At 39.2% G+C, this 20,936-nt stretch overlaps 1 protein-coding gene across 5 annotated transcripts in view; it reads right to left on the reverse strand.

Moving 5' to 3' along the window:
• Positions 1 to 20,936, reverse strand: part of LOC143171919 (kinesin-like protein KIF2A) — a 75,649-nt gene that overhangs the window by 3,703 nt on the left and 51,010 nt on the right. For 3 of the 5 annotated variants that reach the window (XR_012997238.1, XM_076361102.1, XM_076361101.1), the window contains exons 15-20: positions 18,532 to 18,642; positions 11,912 to 11,979; positions 9,880 to 9,993; positions 8,599 to 8,749; positions 6,873 to 6,974; positions 4,382 to 4,517 (exon numbers count right to left, since the gene is read on the reverse strand). Coding sequence is in view for 4 of the 5 variants with exons in the window: in XM_076361102.1 (XP_076217217.1) it covers positions 4,382 to 4,517; positions 6,873 to 6,974; positions 8,599 to 8,749; positions 9,880 to 9,993; positions 11,912 to 11,979; positions 18,532 to 18,642 (682 nt within the window). In the remaining variant the exon portion in view is untranslated. The remainder of the gene's footprint in view (positions 1 to 4,381; positions 4,518 to 6,872; positions 6,975 to 8,598; positions 8,750 to 9,879; positions 9,994 to 11,911; positions 11,980 to 18,531; positions 18,643 to 20,936) is intronic. The other 2 variants (XM_076361104.1, XM_076361103.1) reach the window with 1 other exon arrangement.

Raw genomic sequence — 20,936 nt, forward strand, 5'->3', positions numbered from 1 at the left:
TTGGCCTTGAATCTCATACAGTTGGCCTCGGCCCATCGATCCAGCCTGTCCAGGTCCCTCTGCAGAGCCTTCCTACCCTCCAGCAGATCAACACTCCCGCCCAACTTGGTGTCATCTGCAAACTTACTGAGGGTGCACTCAATCCCCTCATCCAGATCATTGATAAAGGTATTAAACAGAACTGGCCCCAATACTGAGCCCTGGGGAACACCACTTGTGACCAGCCACCAACTGGATTTAACTCCATTAACCACAACTCTTTGGGTCTGGCCATCCAGCCAGTTTTTTACCCAGCGAAGAATACACCCGTCCAAGCCATGAGCAGCCAGTTTCTCCAGGAGAATGCTGTGGGAAAGTGTCAAAGGCTTTACTAAAGTCCAGATAAACAACATCCACAGCCTTTCCCTCATCCACTGAGCAGGTCACCTTGTAAATAGAAGATCAGGTTAGTCAAGCAGGACCAGCCTTTCCTAAACCCATGCTGACTGAGCCTGATCACCTGGTTGTCCTGTACGTGCCGTGTGATGGCACTCAAGATTATCTGTTCCATAACCGTCCCCAGCACCGAGGGATGATGAGCAGGTACACAATGCACTGGGTGAAGAACTGGCTGAAGGGCAGAGCTCAAAGGGTTGTAGTGAATGGGGCTACATCTGGCTGGCGACCGGTCACTAGCGGTGTTCCTCAGGGCTCAATCCTAGGGCCAGTCCTGTTCAATATATTTATCAATGATCTGGACGCAGGAGTTGAATGCACCATTAGCAAGTTTGCTGATGATACCGAACTGGGAGGCGCTGTTGACTCTCTCGAGGGGCAAGAGGCCTTGCAGAGGGATCTAGATAGATTGGAGCATTGGGCAATGATTAATGGGATGAAATTTAACAAGAACAAATGCCAGATTCTGCACCTGGGATGGAGTAATGCCAGGCACAAATATAAATTGGGAGAGGAGTGGCTGGAGAGCAGCCCTGCAGAAAGGGATCTGGGGGTGCTGGTCGACAGCAGGCTCAATATGAGTCAGCAGTGTGCCCTGGCAGTCAAGAGGGCAAACCGCATCCTGGGGTGCATCAAACACAGTAGAACCAGCTGGTCAAGAGAGGTGATTATCCCACTGTATTCAGTGTTGGTGCGGCCTCACCTTGAGTACTGTGTGCAGTTCTGGGTCCCACAATTTAAGAAGGATGTTCAGGTCCTTGAATGCGTCCAGAGGAGGGCAACAAAGCTGGTGAAAGGGCTGGAAGGCATGTCCTATGAGGAGCGGCTAAGGACTCTGGGCTTGTCTAGTTTGGAGAAAAGGAGGCTGAGGGGCGACCTCATTGCTCTCTGCAGCTTCCTGAGGAGGGGAAGTGGAGAGGGAGGGGCTGATCTCTTCTCCCTGGGATCCAGTGACAGGATGCATGGGAATGGTTCAAAGCTGCACCAGGGGAGGTTTGGACTGGACATTAGGAATCATTTCTTTACCGAGAGGGTGGTCAAACACTGGAAGAGGCTTCCTAGAGAGGTGGTCGATGCCCCAAGCCTGTCAGTGTTTAAGAAGCATTTGGACAATGCCCTTAATAACATGCTTTAACTTTTGGTCAGCCCTGAATTGGTCAGGCAGTTGGACTAGATGATCATTGTAGGTCCCTTCCAGCTGAAATATTCTATTCTATTCTATTCTATTCTATTCTATTCTATTCTATTCTATTCCCAGCATGTAACCTGTTCACACTTAAATTCTGCTTCTAACTTACAGAGTATAGGGAGATGCACACCGCATACTTCCTTTTCCTTCCCAGCAGCTTCCAAACCATCCTTAGACGCATACAAAACTCTATTTAGTGTACAATCAGAGTAAATTTTACTCTCCCCCAATTTTTCATAGAATCATAGAATGATATGGGTTGAAAGGGACCTTAAAGTTCATCTAGTTCCAACCCCTCTGCCATGGGCAGGGATACCTTCCACTAGACCAGGTTGCTCAAAGCCCCGTCCAACCTGGCCTTGAACACTTCCAGGGAGGGAGCATCCACAACTTCTCTGGGCAACCTGTTCCAGTGTCTCACCACCCTCACAGTAAAGAATGTCTTCCTAATATTTAATCTAAATCTACCCTCTTTCAGTTTAAAACCATTACCACTCGTCCTATCACTACACTCCCTGATAAAGAGTCCCTCCCCATCTTTCCTGTAGGCCCCCTTTAAGTACTAGAAGGCCGCTATAAGGTCTCCCTGGAGCCTTCTCTTCTCTAGGCTAAACAACCCCAACTCTCTCAGCCTGTCCTCATAGGGGAGGTGCTCCAGTCCCCTGATCATCTTTGTGGCCCTCCTCTGGACCCACTCGAACAGGTCCATATCTTTCTTATGCTGGGGGCTCCAGAGCTGAACACAGTACTCCAGGTGGGGTCTCACCAGAGCGGAGTAGAGGGGGAGTGGAGAATCACCTCCCTCGACCTGCTAGCCACACTTGTTTTGATGCAGCCCAAGATGCGACTGGCTTTCTGGGCTGCGAGCGCACATTGCTGGCTCATGTCCAGCTTTTCATCCACCAATACCCCCAAGTCCTTTTCTGCAGGGCTGCTCTCAATCCACTCATCGCCCAGCCTGCATCCATGTTTGGGATTGCCCCGACCCAGGTGCAGGACCTTGCACTTGGCCTTGTTGAACTTCATGAGGTTCACATGGGCCCACCTCTCTAGCCTGTCAAGGTCCCTCTGGATGGCATTCCTTCCCTCTAGAGTATCAACCACACCACTCAGCTTGGTGTCATCCGCAAACTTGCTGAGGGTGCACTCAATCCCACTGTCCATGTCCCTGACAAAGATGTTAAATAATACTGGTCCCAATACGGATCCCTGAGGGACACCACTCGTCACTGGTCTCCATCCGGACATTGAGCCATTGACCACAACTCTTTGAGTGGAACCATCCAGCCAATTCTTTATCCACCGAGTGGTCCACCCGTCAAATCCACGTCTCTCCATTTTAGAGACAAGGATGTTGTGTGGGACAACTTTTCTATGAATGTGAAAAGCTATGAAAAATATGAAGTAAATAGATAAATGCATCATTCATTTGTTTCATCATAACTAGTACAAGAATGGGAGAAACCTGAGAAAGGAAATATGGCATCCTTTCATATTTCTATTCCTCCCCCCCCCCATTCCCCAGTAATATGCCCAACAATCGGAAGAAGGAAACCAAAATGATAGCATAAAAAAGTCAGTCCCAAAGTGACAGGAATAAAAGCTGAAATATTCAGTGACCATTATGTGCCATGAGCATAAGACAGAAGTTACTGGGAGAAAGAATCTTTGACTTAACAGTTGTTACCTCCTGTAAAGCCATACATGTATCATGCTGCCTGTGAAGATGCAAGGATCTCTTAGATATCCTTTACCTCCAGTATCTTGTTTCAAAAGCAGTATCTAATAAGTTTTGGAAGAACAGGGATTCACCTAAACTGTTTTTTCACTGCTGATGTCTCAAATTGTCTTTTCCTGAAGAGGAAGTCGTCATCCATAAGAAGCAAAGGAATGTACATCTAATTCTTTGCTAAAGTATAGTGGTGCCAATACATGCTTACAAGGCAAGCAGGCCACATCTGATTTGCTTGATGTATTCTTCTAACTTACAGCAGATACTCAGACTGAGTAAAAAGTAAGATTTTATCTTATAAGGAGTTTTCTAACACAGATTTAAAAAAAAAAACAAACCACCCTTGAATTTTTACCAGTATGGCATATCTGCTGGAATCCAAATAGATACAGAAACTAAAATGAAAAATTCATCTCCATGAGGTACCAAGCTGACAAGTTGATTTTAGAAGACAAGTGGAAGAGTCAATTTTGGGAACTAAGAATCATCTGCAGTTTGTTTTTCAACAAAGAGAGGCTGACAAAATTTCAACAGAAAGGCTGCTGAGGAAAAAAGTAGGCTAACAGCCAAGCTACTCAGAGCTCGACGCCACTCTTAAGCACAGACTGAAAAACAACAGCAGGCTTCCTGCTACACTACAGAGTGCAATAGAGCAGGAACTGGGAGTTCCTACTGCTTTTTCCTCATTGCATTACCATCTTTTTTTGTACAGTTCTGTTGGGTTTTCTTTTTCCTTCCTTTATTGTTTTGGAACAAAGGAAAAAAAAAAACCAAAGTTGCAGGATCAAGTTTGTACTTCCTGGAGGTAAAGCAGAGACTTTTCCTTTAAACTAGGATGAACTGAACACAGATGTGAACTTGTTCTTAGGCTGCAGAATAAATGTTCCTTCCACAGAACGTTACAGGACAGCATAAGGTGAAAAAAGACCCCAAAACATAATCACACTCTTTTTTTTCTCCTCATTATTACTGCAAGTCTCCATGGCATATGAAAATGCACACAAAAGTGATTAAAAGCAATCTACCTCTAAGTTCGGTCAGAATATCAATTTTTTGCTCTAGAATTGCTTCAAGTTGGGTAGCGTAAGAATCCACATCATAGTCTACTTCTTCTGTCATCTCAAGAAGAGCTTTTTCATCTTCCAGCCATCTAATAGATTCCTAGATAAAAGTTAAAAAAACCCCAACTAAATACATTAGCAAAGTTTCAAGACAAGTTTCAAGACAAAGAGCTGAATTACTTACTCCTTTTCTCAAGATGACCACACTTTTACTGTCTAGTCACCTCACTATAACAGATTTCAATCCTAAAATGAATCCTTATTCCTAATTCAGCAAAACTGTATGTTTTCTACGTAGTTTCTTAACTCTAGTGGTCATACCAGCAACAGATAAACCCCAGCTACCCCAGTTCTCTTCAAATTCAGAACATTAGGTGGTTGTAAAGCTAGGAAACTCAGAACTTTATGTCATGGTTATGTCCCCTTAGGCAGGTATCAAACTTTGAAGCCAGGCTTCAATTTTAAGTATGGGCTGGTTGCCACTGACTATAATCACAGTGTCACTACTACAGTCAAGGAGCCAAGATAATTCTGTCCATACTCAAAACCAGTTTTGAAAGAAGCTGTATAAAAGAAGAGCTATTTTAAGCTCTCTATTGCATGAGCTAACTCCCCAGACAGATAAGAGTACTGTAAAAGTTGGTTAAAGCAGCTCTTAGGCATCTTTGCACTCTGAATATTACAAAAAAAAAGAGGGGGGGGGGAAGAAAAAAAGTCTTGCAGCAAAGAAGAATGCAACCAGGAGCTTAAAGCTTACAGAACCATGCAAAGCTGTGATCAGGAGAACTGATCCCATTGGAAATGCTTTTATTTAAAAAAAAAAGCAAACAGCTGACAGTTCTAGGCATGCTGGGCCTGAAATACTAAAATTAAGTCTTTCCCTCTGTGCTCAGTAGTCCAAGTAATATTGAAAGCATAGTCCAAACCCCACATATGTTTTGTTGGCTTTCAGGACAGATGGAGCTCACATTGGGATAGGATTCATCTCATCTAATGTAAACTCGTATATCCAAGAAACAAAGGAAGACCAACACCTCTAGAGCACGATTCATTCAGTTGATCTATTTTAGACATTTTTGTTAGGATAGGATGTTTTGTATCCCAGAATCAAAAGCTTCCAGAAGAAAGCTGACAGAAGACAGCTTCTGCGTGTTACAGCTTGTAGATTTTGTATTGGTACAGCCCATCTCCACCCGCGGCATAAACTAACAAGCCATGCTGCGAACGAAGGGAGCTGAGGCTCGGACACAATTCCTTCTAATGACTGCTGTGAGGAGCAGTAATCTCCAGCATAAGTCCAGATGGACACACAGAGGCAGTAACATCTTAAACTAATGCAGCTTGTCTCTCCAGAAGTCACAAGCATTAGGACACAGCTACGGCATATGGCATAAGACTTTCACACTTCTGCATGTTTTACTTCAGGGCTAACATTTCATAATAACTGAATCTCTACATCTGTTGTAAAATGTGTTATTTAGCATCCTACTGTATTACATGAATACACATCAATGTTCCACTAAGTTAGATACCTAAATTGAGGAGATGTGTGTATTCCCTACAGGTTTAATGTTTTGCTGGTTTTTTGCAGCAGATGCGCCAAATGGACAGCCTGCCTAAAGACTCTGAGGTTATGAACAGAAGCAACTCACATGTCCTTCTGAAAACTAGTAACTCATACTTATTATTACAATTTATTTTGTGAATGTAAAAGGCTCCGTGGCGCTGACCAGCATTATACTGTGTGGGCAGTATTCCTTCCAAAGACCCTGACTAATAGCAAGTGAAAACCTTTATGTATCTGTAAAAAGGAAGCAAACAGGCAGTTAGAAATATATTTGTTTCTTCTGGATCTCAGTATCTCAGAGGAAGATGTCACAGAAGGATATTTAGAGGAGATACTTGGAGGGAGTATCGCAGTATCTTAGAGGGAGATGACCAAACAGAAATGGTGCTGATAGAGATATTACTATTAATTGCCAGCTTTGGCATAGGAATATTGGCATAGATTAGACAGTGAAATTGAAAATTTCAAGACCAATCTGAGTAAGCTCCCTGCAACTAGAAAAAACAGTCACTAATGCTGGAAAAGGACTAACACAGAAAATATAGTAAATAGTTAAAATAGTAAAAAGAAAATAGCAACTTTTCTTATGATGAACGCAGTCTATTTAGGAATGTTTGTTGAGAAGAAAAGGAAAATTTTACTAAATTTCTGGGATGGTAGAAAATATGCTTCTCTTTCATCATGGGGACAAAGATTAATGGTTATGGGATCTAAACATCTGTTCCTATTTGTTTGCTACAATGGGCTTAGCGTAATAAAACAATTTAGAAATCTCTGACAGCAGCGGAATGACCAGATGATATCCTACATCTTCAAGAGTATGCACTTTCATTGGGAAAACCTGAATTCCTGGATTAGGATAAAACAAAGTAGAGCTCCATCTTTTACCTGGAAGACAGCCCTGTGGTCTTCTACTACTTGCTCTTCCATTTCTACCATTTGTGACACAGCTTCATGGAAAGTAAACAACTGTGGAGAAACTTCCTCTTCCTAAAAACAATAGTTAAGCTTGTTAGTCTGGAAAGAACTGTGGCTACAGGAAATATACTGAATGTGATCCATCCCATCACAGAACATGAAAAGAAATATGCAGAAAGCAGAACCTGTCAAAAATAGAACTTAATACTTCTAACAAGAAAATCTCCAGAAATGAATGGAGAGGGCAATAAATTAAAAATGTTCACAGAGTTAAATTTAATTCATATTCATTAAAAATTTCCAGCCATTAATCCTAGTGAATACTGGAAATCAGAATATTCCACATGAAAAAAACCAAGTTAAAGTAGTGGGAGGAGGAAGTCACAAGGGAAGAATACTAATTTCTAGTAGGTTTTAACACCTACAGAAAACTCATTTTCTGTCAGGGCTTTTTGTTGTGCATACCACAATAGACAGACAACAATTTTCAAAAAAGAGAACAGCAATTACATTCAATACATTTCAGGAAATCAAAATTAAATTAATCCTTTGGAAAAAAAAGTGGAATAAATGTAAAGTGAAAAATCTAAAAAGTATGTAGTGATTAATACATTAGAAGAATGCACAACATGGATTTACAAACTGGGACAAACAGGACTTCTTTAGACATAAATAGTTAACAATCAAAGGGGAAAGCGCTAGGTAGGCTGCAATTAATGTTTTAGCAAGATAGTATGGTTCCTTATACCATACCTTTAAAATCTTTTTAAAAACACATTGTAAAGCTTAATTGAATTCCACATGAACAATGAAAAAGTATGATATGAAAGGATATCTGGCTGGAAGGACTGTCCAGTGGGAAGCTCTAGGAATCACTAGCATTTTCTTATAAAATAGAGTCCTGGAAGAAGAGCCAGTTACTAAAATGAGAAATACAGCAAACACCATGAAGAGGTGTTTGAGAAGGCAGAGTCTTGAGAAAAATAAGTTAGGGTAGTAAGGATTTTTCTTTTCTGTCTTTCATCAGCATTTTCACAAACCAAGTTTTAATCCCTGTTGAACATTTAAGGAACCAGGACTAGAGCTGATAATCAGCAGCAAGGGAAAAATGCCCTTTAAAAGATGCCTCTCAGTCCCAGCTCTCCACTCATGCAGCCCAGGGAGACATCCTGGGAACATGATGTGGTTCTCTCCCAAACATTGCTCTGGGCTTTCACTCCATGAAAATCAGGATGTTGAGAAGAGGAATGATGGGTAGCCAGATTTCTAAATGCAGAGAAAGGCAAACTCGCTTGAAACAGGTGTTGCATGCAGGGAAAGTAATGGTCAAAAACACAGGAATATTAAATAAAATGGACGCATTTCCCAGGCTACTTCTAACTACCTAATAAGAGATGAAGCTATACTGGAAAAAATGCACACTAAAAAACACGAGACCCTAGAGCAGACCCTGCCTAGACATTAAAAGCCCTAATCAGCAAGGAAGATAAAAAAAAGTAAAACCTCTCACCCTTCAAGGAACCTTTTTTTTTTTGTGTATGGGAATGAACATAATACCATAAAGTGAAAAGGTGAAGGGGCATGCTGTATCTACTTAATGATATTGCTAACAGGCTATAAATACACATTACTCTGGATTTGTTCTGTCACTGTATTTATCATCATCTCTTTCCATGTAATGCTGTAAACCACGCACGTTTTGTTCACAAAGCAGTTTGAGATCATCTCTCTGAGGAGAGCTCCCCACACCCCACTGTGTCTCTAAGTCATCGATCTGATTGGGAGCATGGTGTATAATGGGACGGATATCTCCTGCAGCACTAGGATCAACCATCAGCTCCTTCACCCTACAATCAGAAAATGTTTAATTTATAAATTAGTAACTTCCCGTGCAAAAAGAGTCACAACCAAAAATAAAGCTCTATGGGTTTATGTGCAATTTAATTCATTTAATAAGGATGATGATGATGTCAGCTTCACAAATTTAATGTACTTTCAGTGACAAAAAGATGTTAGTCCAACTCCTAAAAAGCATGGACCATTGCATTTCAACTACTTGCAGGTAGATTACAGTCCATCTTCTAGCAAGAGGCATTTTTTGATTGAAATCTTACTACTCATTAACTGTTAAGAGGGCAAAAATCTCCAAACCCTCAATATTAACTCCTTAACAATGAATAATATTTGAAAGAAAAGTTAATTCAGCACCCTAAACCTGACCATCTTTCTTTTTCTGTGCACACAATTGTGCTTTAAAAAAATTAGTCAATCAGTACCCCACTAGCTGTTATAAGCAAATCCAAGAATTCTGAAGAAAATAATAATTTGCAACCAAGTATCCCAGAGAATGAATAGATTCTTTAATTAAAATAATTTCAAAGGTGAAAATATCTTATTAAAATGTTAGGCTCTTGCAGCATGAAAATAGTTTAAAAGATTGGGCTTTTTTTGGACAGAATCATTATCATTTAAAAGAACGTTTATGAAACAGACACATCAAAGTCTGCAAGTATAGCAGGTTTTAGAACAAATTCTTCATTTTTTAAGGGGAATTTTTTTTTCAAGTAGCACATATTTGCTACAATGGAAACTGTATTTCATTCATCTTCGGAGTGATGAAAAGTTTTAAAAATATATATGTATTAAAATTGTTTTCTTTTTTAATTAGACATATTCAAATTACCCTAAACACAGACTTGTCAGATTTGGTCCACTAAATGTACAAAGGTGACATCACCATTTTTTTTAAAATGTATGAAGGAAACTAGCAAGCCTGGATAGAGTGTGGATGTTTAAGGAGGGTGAACAAAATAGTGGGAAGATGATTGCAGATCATGCAGAACCATCACCTGCCAAACAAAATAAAAACAAAGTATGTGTGACTCAAGGCAAGGGGACTAATGAAAGGTTGGTCTGTAAAATTACATTGCCAAAAAGAAAACTTAAAAATAGATTCCATGTATAGAATGAAGTAGACCTGGTGACTGAAGGAGAAAAGTCGTCATACTCATAGGAAGGAGAGAGATCAGAGCGACTGCCACTACCCTGTGAGAAGGGAATGTCCGAAGGACTAATTCCAAATTCCTTTACTCTGCAGCAGCAAAATACAGCAGCAAATTAAAATAAAATGTTCTCATAAACACAGTTAAAATGACAACTCTTTGTTTAGCATTCCTCTTTAATAGTTTAACAATAACATTATTTTTATATTAAAACACGAGTAAGAGTGTCAACATATTTAAACCTTCTGCAAATAGTTACAGATCACTAACAAAATTGAACAAAACCAGTGCTGCTAATTTGCAGGAGACTATAATAGCAATGTTTTCAGAAGAGTAATTCCAGATTTCAGTTCGTGCAGTTAATAAAATTTGCTCTACATTCAATATTCCATTAAACTGCTCCTTTTAACATATCAAACCACTACAATGCTTTAAATTCTATACTGCCCCCTGTCTTACACTGTGCAGACACTGGTGTTCAGCACCTTAAAACTAATTGTACTATGAAAATGATATATTTCTAGAAAAAATTAAAATACTACACAAAACACATGAAGCAACTTTACAGTGATAGGCATTTACTCCATAACAACATACAAATTTAACACCAAGGGGAAGAAATGGTTTCAGCACAACGATTTAGTATACTAGAAATAGGTATTTAATTTGTTTTGCAGTGTCTTTTTCTGGAGTCACTTCAGCAATGTGTATTCTATAAGGGATGGAAAGATCCAATGAGTCTTGATGAACGTGCAACGTGCTTTGTTATGTTACTGTAAGCGGGGGAGTAGATGCCCCCTTCTCACCAGGAAGGAAATCACATAGACTAGTCCAAGCCAGGCAGATTTGCTACTAACTCCCTTGATCCAAACACAAAGACATTCGGATACCGAGAGGAGCGGGCGGTAAGCTTCCCTAGCAGCCCTTTCTGCCCAATTAGCGACTGGCCGGGGGTGCCCAGCCAAGCAGAAGCAGACGTGGTTCTGTCCTATCTTTCACTGGGGCAAGCAGGCCACTAGGTGGTAGCATCTTCTGGCAAAACTAGGCTTTCTGATGGCCAGAAGCTTGTTTGCCTCCTTTGTTCTTTGAAGCAAAGCGGGGGGCGGGTCTCTGGGTCACAGGTCTGACTGCAGGCACATGCAGGACCCCATCTCCACAGACATTAAACTAAGGAGAACTGCAGCTGGGGAAGGCTCTTTTCACACTCACTGAAGAGATGAACACTTTCAGAGAGCAGTACAGGTCTCAGAGGTACTACATCAGCCTCTGGAGGCGCTAATTTCTCTAGACTGATTATAATGTCACTGTTGAATTAAATGACTCTTTACTTAGGGGTCTCAAATATTTGCCTGAAGTTGGGAAGTATAAAATTTGGGCCACAGCAACTGCAGAATTTTCATAAGAATAAACTAGTTGAGATAGATATATATGATATGACATATCATATATATAAAAGAAACAGGCTGGCAACTGAATTTACTGGTTACTAAACTGGTTTAGTGGGCATGGTGGTGTTGGGTTGACGGTTGGACTCGATGATCTTAGAGGTCTTTTCCAACCTTAATGATTCTATGATTCTATGATTCTATGAATGCAATTCCACCAAGAGGATGAAAAATCACATTGCAGAAAGGTATTTCAGCTAACACCCCAGGGAATCATCATGAAAACCGACTACCCCTAATGCAAGAGGTGATGCCTCCAGAGCAGGGGCAAAACTAATAGGGGCATCTCCCACATTCCTTACAATCCACACTATATCCATCTCTGGATAATGGCTTAAACGCAGTTTCTATTGATTCTCTTGTAATGGTTGTAAAAAGTGACAAATTAAATTAAATGTGAGCCTGAATCAGTAATCAGTATTTTGGTTTTAATCTTATTAAGAAATGCAAGTACGCTAAAATTATTCAAGTAGTTAAAATAATTATACATCATGGAACAACAGTATTCCAAACATCAGTGATCAACAGCCAGTATAGCTATAAGCAATAACATTTTCCATACCTATTTGCATATCTCAACGTATTTAGAGTGTTTTCACATGATGCCATCCCTGGAGAAATTGTAGCAATCTGCAGAAAACAAGCCACGCATTAATAAATTGCTTTGTACAGATGAAAGGGTAGATGAATTCAAATTAACTTTATTTTTTTTTATCTCCACTTTCATTTGAGATGTTCTACAGAAACTGTCTACTATGTACAGCTGTCCTAATACAATGACATCTCAAGAAGAGAGATGTCAAGTCAAAGCTTCAATTTTTTTCAACCATACCTGAAACATTAAGAATTCATAGAAATTTCAGTTAATTTCCCCCATCTCACAGTCTTCGTAACATAATATGTAAATGCAAAACTACTTGAAAAAATAAGACTCCTCAAAAAGGGAAATATGTAACTCAGTAGAAAGTAAGTCTAATGTATCCTGCAAACAATTACCAGATTATTTTTTTTTTATATATATATATATATCTCTTTGTAGGCTGTTCTCCATTCAAGCAGACTGTATACTTATTTGAGAGATCTATTTTGGCCACAGTCCAAAACTGTACTTAATAATATTAAAGATAAGCATGTGTTTAACTATTTTCCTAAGTAAAGGTTTATATTTTTTTTCTGAACTGGACATTATCTGTAAATAATACTTGATAGCTAACTTATTATCAAACATATCTGGAATCTATAAGTCTTTCCTTTTCCAGTTAAATAAAATACCCTGAAGATCTCACCTTCTTTTCAGCACTCAGCAAAAACAATAACTGTGATCAGGCAACAGTGGCATCATTATTTGTCCTAGCTTCTCTCAGTAGTCCAATTTTTTCATCTGTGCTCCTTTCAGGAGAGCCATAAAGGCACTACCCAGGGCAAACACCTCTATGATCCTACACACTAACATTTTTTCTGGCAGCACAGCATCAGGAGACTGAAACTGATGAAGATTAGATAATCCTGGTCTTCTCTTTCATCCTGCTGCTGACATTACTGTACAAAAGCACAGGTAGTCATCCTGAGAGGAATTTCTCCTACTGAGGAGAAAGGAAAAATATGTGGTGGGAGGGGGTTAGAAAGTCTAAAGAGCCTGCTACCACATAGACTTAAGTTTAAACCTCTAATACTGGTACGCATCAGTTACTAATGAAAACAACAAGTGTAGATTTAAAAAGATCGCATGTCATTCTATAAAGCATTCTGGGTGCCAATTAACAAAAACCTACAAGTTCCTAAAATCCTTCCAAAGTCATTTAACGTGAAAGGTGCATGCATCTCTTCCATCAGTTTAATTTTTAGAGTACACCACACACGGCAACTGTCATAACGCCAGGGGACTGCTCCAACTTTTTGAAGCATATAAGGTACAGCTGCTATAGGGAAGTGCCACTGTAGGTGCTGTCAGCCATGCCAATACCCCCTTCAGGGCACAAGAACCCATGCATAAGACACAGTCTGTTGAATATAAACATGCACTACAACATATGTCCTCATGCCTCAACAAGTCCAGTCCAGGCAGGACAGGACTCTGACCTCTCCATCACTCACTTCCTCATTCATAATTCCAAATGAGGATGGAAAAAGCAGCACTATTTATGGACAGGAATATCCTTAACACCTGTAATTATCATTCTTCCTATTTCGAATGTGTCTACATTGCTTATAAGCTATCACAGTGGGATCAATGGCCCTTTTGGGACATTGAAGTGTTGTGGTTTAACCTGGCAGGCAGCTAAACACCACATAGCCATTCGCTCACTCCCCACCCCCAGCGGGATGGGGGAGAGAATCGGAAAAAAAAAAAATATTCATGGGTTGAGATAAAGACAGTTTAATAGGACAGAAAAGGAAGGGAAATAATAATAATGATAAAAGAATATACAAAACAAGTGATGCACAATGCAATTGCTCACCACCCGCTGACCAGTGCCCAGCCAGTTCCCGAGCAGCAGTCACTGCCCCCCAGCCAACTTCCCCACAGTTTATATACTGAGCATGATGTCATATGGTATGGAATACCCCTTTGGCCAGTTTGGGTCAGCTGTCCTGGCTGTGCCCCCTCCCAGCTTCTCGCTGGCAGGGCATGAGAAGCTGAAAAGGCCTTGACTAGTGTAAGCACTACTTAGCAACAACTAAAACATCAGTGTGTTATCAACATTATTCTCATCCTAAATCCAAAACACAGCACTATACCAGCTACTAGGAAGAAAATTAACTCTATCCCTGCCGAAACCAGGACATGAAGTCACCAAGTTCCTGCTCCTCCAATGGAGAGCTGAGGGGTCTGGCACTTCAGCTATGACTGCAGCATGTCAAGGATGCAGCACATAAAAGATGCAGTACTGGTTAAAAAATTAGACTATTCTATGTAGTTACCTTGCAAATTTCAAATTATGATATATTATCCTACTATGTAACTCTTCAAAAACAACTTGAAATACTGTGTTCAGTTTTGGGCCCCTCACTACAAGAAAGATGTGCTGGAGCGCGTCCAAAGAAGAGCAACAAAGCTGGTGAAGGGTCTAGAGAACAAGTCTTATGAGGAGCGGCTGAGGGAACTGGGGTTGTTTAGCCTGGAGAAAAGGAGGCTGAAGCGAGGTGAGCGTCGGTCCCTTCTCCCAAGTAACAAGTGATAGGACGAGAGGAAACGGCCTCAAGTTGCAACAGGGGAGGTTTAGATTGGATATTAGGAAAAATTTCTTCACCGCAAGGGTTGTCAAGCATTGGAACAGGCTGCCCAGGGAAGTTGTTGAGTCGCCATCCCTGGAGGTATTTAAAAGACGTGTAGATGAGGCGCTTAGGGACATGGTTTAGTGGTAGATTTGGCAGTGTTAGGTTAACGGTTGGACTCGATGATCTTAAGGGTCTTTTCCAACCTAAATGATTCTATGATTTTATGAAATGGTTTTTGAAACTATTTAAGGACAAGAACTTCATTAAAATTGCAACAACTAATAAAGTTCAAAAAAACCTATTTATGCTGACTGTATGTCTCTGGATTTCTTTAGAATGATGCAGATCCTAGTCATAACTGTTCACGGGGAAGTTATTTTCAAAATAATTTTTTGAAATTTTTTTGAAGTTTGAAAAGAATAAGTTTCTGAATCATATTTTAACCTTATATACAGACGAGATGCTCCATCCCTAAAGATGCAACTTTTAAAACTGCAACAAGAAATTCCATAAATGATAAAAGGCAAAGTCAAATAAAAATTAAGTGTAGAAATTACCAAAAGAAATTTGACTCAAACATCCCATTTAAAGATTAGTATATCAGAAAGGAAGTGGAAAAAGCCCAGCAGGTATTTTATACCAGGACATTTCAAGAATCTCTCAGAAAGTTAAAATCACAAGTTTTTACTACATAATTTTATATGCTTTCCATATTAAAAAGTATCACATATTTGCAAAATGTCTTACTCTCTAATAGCACATTAGAACATTGGATCAAATCTTTGTATTGTTGAGGAATCCTTTTACAATAAATGCCTCCTCACTGACAAGCAAAACCAGCATCTTAAAAGAGGTCAAATTTTGATGAATTATCTTACATGTTCAATAAATAATATTCTCCAATTGAATAATACGTCTATGTTGCAATCTCTTTAATTTATTTTGCCTGTAACAGGCTAAAATATTTTGGAGGAAATGCTATCATTATCTACATGTTACCTTGTTATAACAGTATTGTACAGTATATAAGTATTATACCTAAAAAGTTCTTCTATGCTTTAATTTACTTCACATAAAGTAGACACTCTTCTAGAGGACTTAGCAGTGATCTCTACAGTCAACTGCAGAAACCTGAAATGAAACTACTCATTATTAAACTATTTTTGCATTAATTTTTAGAAGTTCGAAGCACCACAGTTAATTACATGGCTCTGCTGCAAACAAGCAGTCAGTGTACCTGCAGGATAAGTAGTCTCTTAATTTAATAAAATACTGTTCAACTTTAGCTATTATAAACCATAATGACTTGCCCTTTTCTTTCCCTGTATATTTCATCAGTAAAATTTTGCCAGTGTATGATATAAAACCTAAACATGAACATGCTTACAAACCAGACACATCCTGCCAAAGAGCCAAATGTGAATACCACACTGGAAGGCTGAATACATTTTCTTGATAAAAGAGGCAAAGGAAGGCCCAGAAGAGTGGTAAAGCTGCAGATCATTATCCACTCTTCTCACCACTTGGCCACTGGAGTGCAAATCTCCTCTCCTCTTTCCAAGGAACTGGGGAGGACTGGAGGTAATTCCAGGCTAAGGTATCTCCTATACCTCCCTCAATTCACTATACGCTGTTCAGAAACCTGTCAGATCTCTAGACAGGAAGCTTTTTTCTGCATCCATCTAGTTATCGCAGGAACAAGCGCTGCAAATGCGAGAGCTAATTCAAACAATCGTAAAGATGCACTGTAGGTTTCTTTTCTTTCCCTCCTTCCTTTCAACTGTAATTCAGAGTAAGTCATAACCACCCAAGTGCTCTTCTTCCCACATCAGTATCTTAAGAAAAAACATTGCTGATTAAATTCTTGATAAAAATTACATGTAAACAAACACTAAAACCAGAATGTCACAAATGGTCCTAGTACTGAGAAACTAGATGAAAAAGTAACAGGAAGAATGAGTTTGAAGGCAGTATCTCATCATGAAAGGATTTTCTTATTCTTACTTATAAAGTGACTGTAGTTATGTGAATGAGAAAATAAAAAATAATTCAAGCATATTTCCACTCACTTTCAGAGGGGATTTTTTCCTTAATTTAGAACTATATTGAATATAAAAGGAAGGAATGCAAGCTTTATCAGAAATTAAACACCCATAGATCATGGATTATTCTCAACGGCATTCTCACGCATTTAAACAGGAAAAAATGTTACGTCAACTCTATGAGAAGAGTAATAATTAAATAAAAAAGCTTCTCCAAAACAAAGACAGCTTGTTAGCACTTTAAGGAGTGGTAAGGGTGATGGTGAGAACTTCATGAAACATTCACAAATGATAATCCTTTTATGTACAGAGAGCAATTCCCAACAGGCTAACTTTCCAAACCTTTTTCAGCAGTGTGAATACATTGGCTAGAGATGCACAGCTTTCTGATCCTGAATAGGATTTATGAAGTTATGTCTCAGTGGAAAGAAAACAATCCTGTGTTTTCATTACAAAACTGAAGAAGAATAAAAGATTAATCAAAAATGCTATTTTACCACCATTTTCAAATTAGAACTATACCTAACATCTAAAGAGAAGACTAGGCTGCCCTAACACCATGGTTTTCATGTTGTGGTCTGCAGACTTCTGTGGCCTCTAGACTAATTCCAAGGAGCCTGTGAAAAGTAACCAACACAAATGTACTGGGTCTGGCTGGGATGGAGTTAATCTTCCCCATAGCAGCCCTCATAGTGCTGTGCTTTGTATTGGTAGCTAGAAAGGTGTTGATAACACACCAGTGTTTTGGCTACTGCTGAGCGCTTCTCAGCATCAAGGCTGTCTCTCCAACATTCCCCCCCTCACCCCCAAAGGCCAGTAGGCTGGGGGTGGGCAAGATCTTGGGAGGGGACATAGCCAGGACAGCTGACCCAAACTGACCAAAGGGATATTCCATACCATATGATGTCTGCTCAACAATAAAAGCTAAGAGAAAGGAGGAGGAGGGGGGGCATTTGTTATTACAACGTTTGACTTCCGGAGCAACCACTATGCGTACTGAAGCCCTACTTCCCAGGAAGTGGCTGGACATCGCCTGCTGATGGGAAGTAGAGAATAAATCTTTTGATTTTCCTTTGCTTCCACACGTGCCTTTGCTTTTGCTTTATTAAACTGCCTTTATCTTGACCCACGAGTTCTTTTCCATCTTATTTTCTCCCTGCCCCCGTCCCCCCCGTCCCCCCTGTCCCCTGTCCCATCCTGCTGAGGGGAGCGATAAAACAGCTTGGTGGGCACCTGGCGGCCAGCCAAGGTCAACCCACCACAGCAAACAAGCCTAACAGTCGGTGTCCACTGCAGAGAGTTTGCATTTCCATAAGGAGAAACGTTAAGGATGCACAAATAAAACTACTGGACATCTGTGCTTTTATCTGTCCTTTCCACCATCTGACAGAAGAATTCTGTTTTTCAGATTGATGCAAATGCACGTTTATACAGTACACAACTATTCATCCCATCTATCCCAACTACTTCTCCCCTCAACAGCCTAGAGCATATTCTGATGCCTTTGATACCAATTCTAAATTTGCCTTTGTCATTTAAAGATCATAACTCACCACTATACTTCCAATCTATACCACCTTTTCCAAAATTCTGATTCAACAAACAATACTCTCATATAATTAAGACATTATTAAAAACAAACAAACAAAAAACCCCTCAAGCTAGAAGTGCTTCTAGCTAGGTGCCTAGCTAGAAAACTAGAACAAGCAATAAGAAAGGCCAATAAAAAGTGAGAAGGGAGGAAGTTATCTGAAATGTCTCTGCTGAAAGACTCACTCTAAATATCGTGTCAGTTAATGTATAAACTTAAGTCTAACACATTGCCAGTAGCAAGTGACCAGTTCTAAACATAAGATCCTAAATTCCCAGCTTCTTTTCTCTTTATAATTGTTAAAACATACAGTTAACTAAACAAACTTACCATACAGGTACGGGAGTTTTCTCCTATGAATGAATCTCTTAGCACCTGAGTAAGTTTACTTGCTCTGAATGGTGTATGAGGTTTATTTCGGCCTAAGGCTCTAATGCACTCCTGAAAGAACAAACAGGTTTATATTTATTCAATCCATGTTAAAGAAAAATACATAATACAAATGCAATTCAAAATCAGAAAATATATGCCTTAGTTATGCTTCTGTCCTCTAAGATATCATTAAAATTTACTATTAAAGCTTGAATTCAAGAAGTGTTAGGCTTTTACCTCATTAAGTTCAGTAGAGAGGTAGGAACTTAAAAAGGACTTAGGAGCCTAAAAACTTTCTGAATCTCATCCAAAATGTTTACATATATTGTATCCAACAACAACAACAAAAAATTCAGCGTTGATGTTAAATCTCCAGACTAACAACAATTTCTGATTATGAGCTGCAAATCCTGAATGATCTACAGCCTCTGCCAGCAGAAGCGTGGACAGTGACTCGCATTAACTCTATCAGTTAAAAGCAGTAGCTTTGATTCTGGCTCTACCACTGACTTTCTTTACAGCTCAGAAGAAAACACTGGTGCCCAAACTTTCTGAAAGCTTCCACAGGTCACAAACCTAGTAAGTATAGCTCTGTATTGATGTACTCAATATTGGAAGACACTTGAAAATGTAAGTCATTCCCTGTTTTAAAATATTCTTCATGTGAAAAAACAGGGATAACATCTCCCCTTTCACTCACAAGAAGGGTATGGGGCTAAACGAATATTTGCAATTGGTTGGAGAGTTCCAGAGAGAAATACTGTACAGAAGTAAATATTAAGAAATTACTATAGAAGTTACAGCAGCGACTAAGTACAACAGTGCAAACCAAGATCGCACTAATCTAAACATCACTTCTGCCCACTCAGAGTTCTAACATCAGCTAATAAATTACTTCTTACAGAAAGAAAGTTTAAATTTAAATTTCTGTTTTGTTGTTGTTGCCATATTTTGATCATTAATTCCAGTTTCTGTCTTTGCCTTAATACTTTGTGTACAGGCATCTCTTCAGATTCAGGGCTTCCTTGGTACAGTTTTAACACATTTACACACAGAACTTCTTCAAACAACCGTACATCAAAATCTTTTCATATTATAGCTTTGCTTTTAGCAGGACTAACAGATGGAATGGCTTTTGTGTTACATGAATAGTTCTACAGTAGTTCAGCTAATCCTCCAGCTGCAGCCATATCCTTGTGGCCTTTTGAAATTTCCTAGAAACAGCTTCTTCCAAAAGCCAGGCTAGAAACTGTGGGATGATAATCCAAGAAAGCATTGCAACTGTGAAACAGCATAAAACAGAACTAAACGGGCTCAGAATAAAACTGCCATGATACAGAACAGAACAAACACAAAGAAAGTTGGCTTTAACTAAAGTGATTATTTAAAAACTCACCAGCTGAATTTTATAGAATGGACACAGCTCAGATAAACAGAAAGACTGAAGCTTGTTGAATGTGAATTTCACATGCAAATGATAAAAAGGACTCAGTACTTATAGGTGAGCAAGGCAGTGCATTCCTTGAAATTTTTTAATTTGTTTGTACATTACTACTATACTTACATAAGGAGAAAAGCAGATTAGACAGGAAGAGGGGCAACAGATTTTCAACAAGTGACATTACAAACTAAAAACAGTAACAAATGTGTATATTGAATTACTGATATGGCAACCAACAAGTTTAATTAAGATATTTTAATTTACTATAATGATTTTTAGTTTGCTCACTCCTGAAAAATTAGAATTGGATTGTCTCCTTAATAGTAAAAGGATTATAGGAGGACACTGCCAGCTTCTAAATTAATGGAGTTTTTAACTACTTTTGCTTTTCATCACAGCTCAGAAAACTAGATAACAAAATGACAACACTACTTCCATGTAGAGACATTACAGAAATAATTTCCTGTACCAAAAAAATGAACAGGTTAAGACAGGACTGATATCCACATGTAAATAGCAAATGTTGGATTAGCACCAAAAAACACTCCTCAGAACATACTAGTTTAATTCGAACTTGACAATAACTTCAAGGGTCTTGAATACAAATGGAAAAAGCTGTGTAATGTTTGTAGGGATAGATGAAAAACGGAAAACTAACATATCATTGAGGAACATTTATATCTTCTTGTACCACTGTTTAGACCTCTGCAGGACCTCCACTTATTTTTTTTTTCCCCCTTCCCCATATAATTTAGATCACAACCACCAGTACAGCAGCAGCAGAGCCTTTCACTATAATTAAAAAGACAAATTGTATGAAAATGAACTAAGTATGTTGTATGGGTATTGCACTGAAGGCACTAGCCAGCACAAGATCAGCAAGTAAACTAAAAAAACAAAAACAAAACAGCTTTATTCAATT

Source organism: Aptenodytes patagonicus, chromosome W, assembly GCF_965638725.1.
Source record: "Aptenodytes patagonicus chromosome W, bAptPat1.pri.cur, whole genome shotgun sequence".
Lineage (NCBI taxonomy): Eukaryota > Metazoa > Chordata > Aves > Sphenisciformes > Spheniscidae > Aptenodytes > Aptenodytes patagonicus.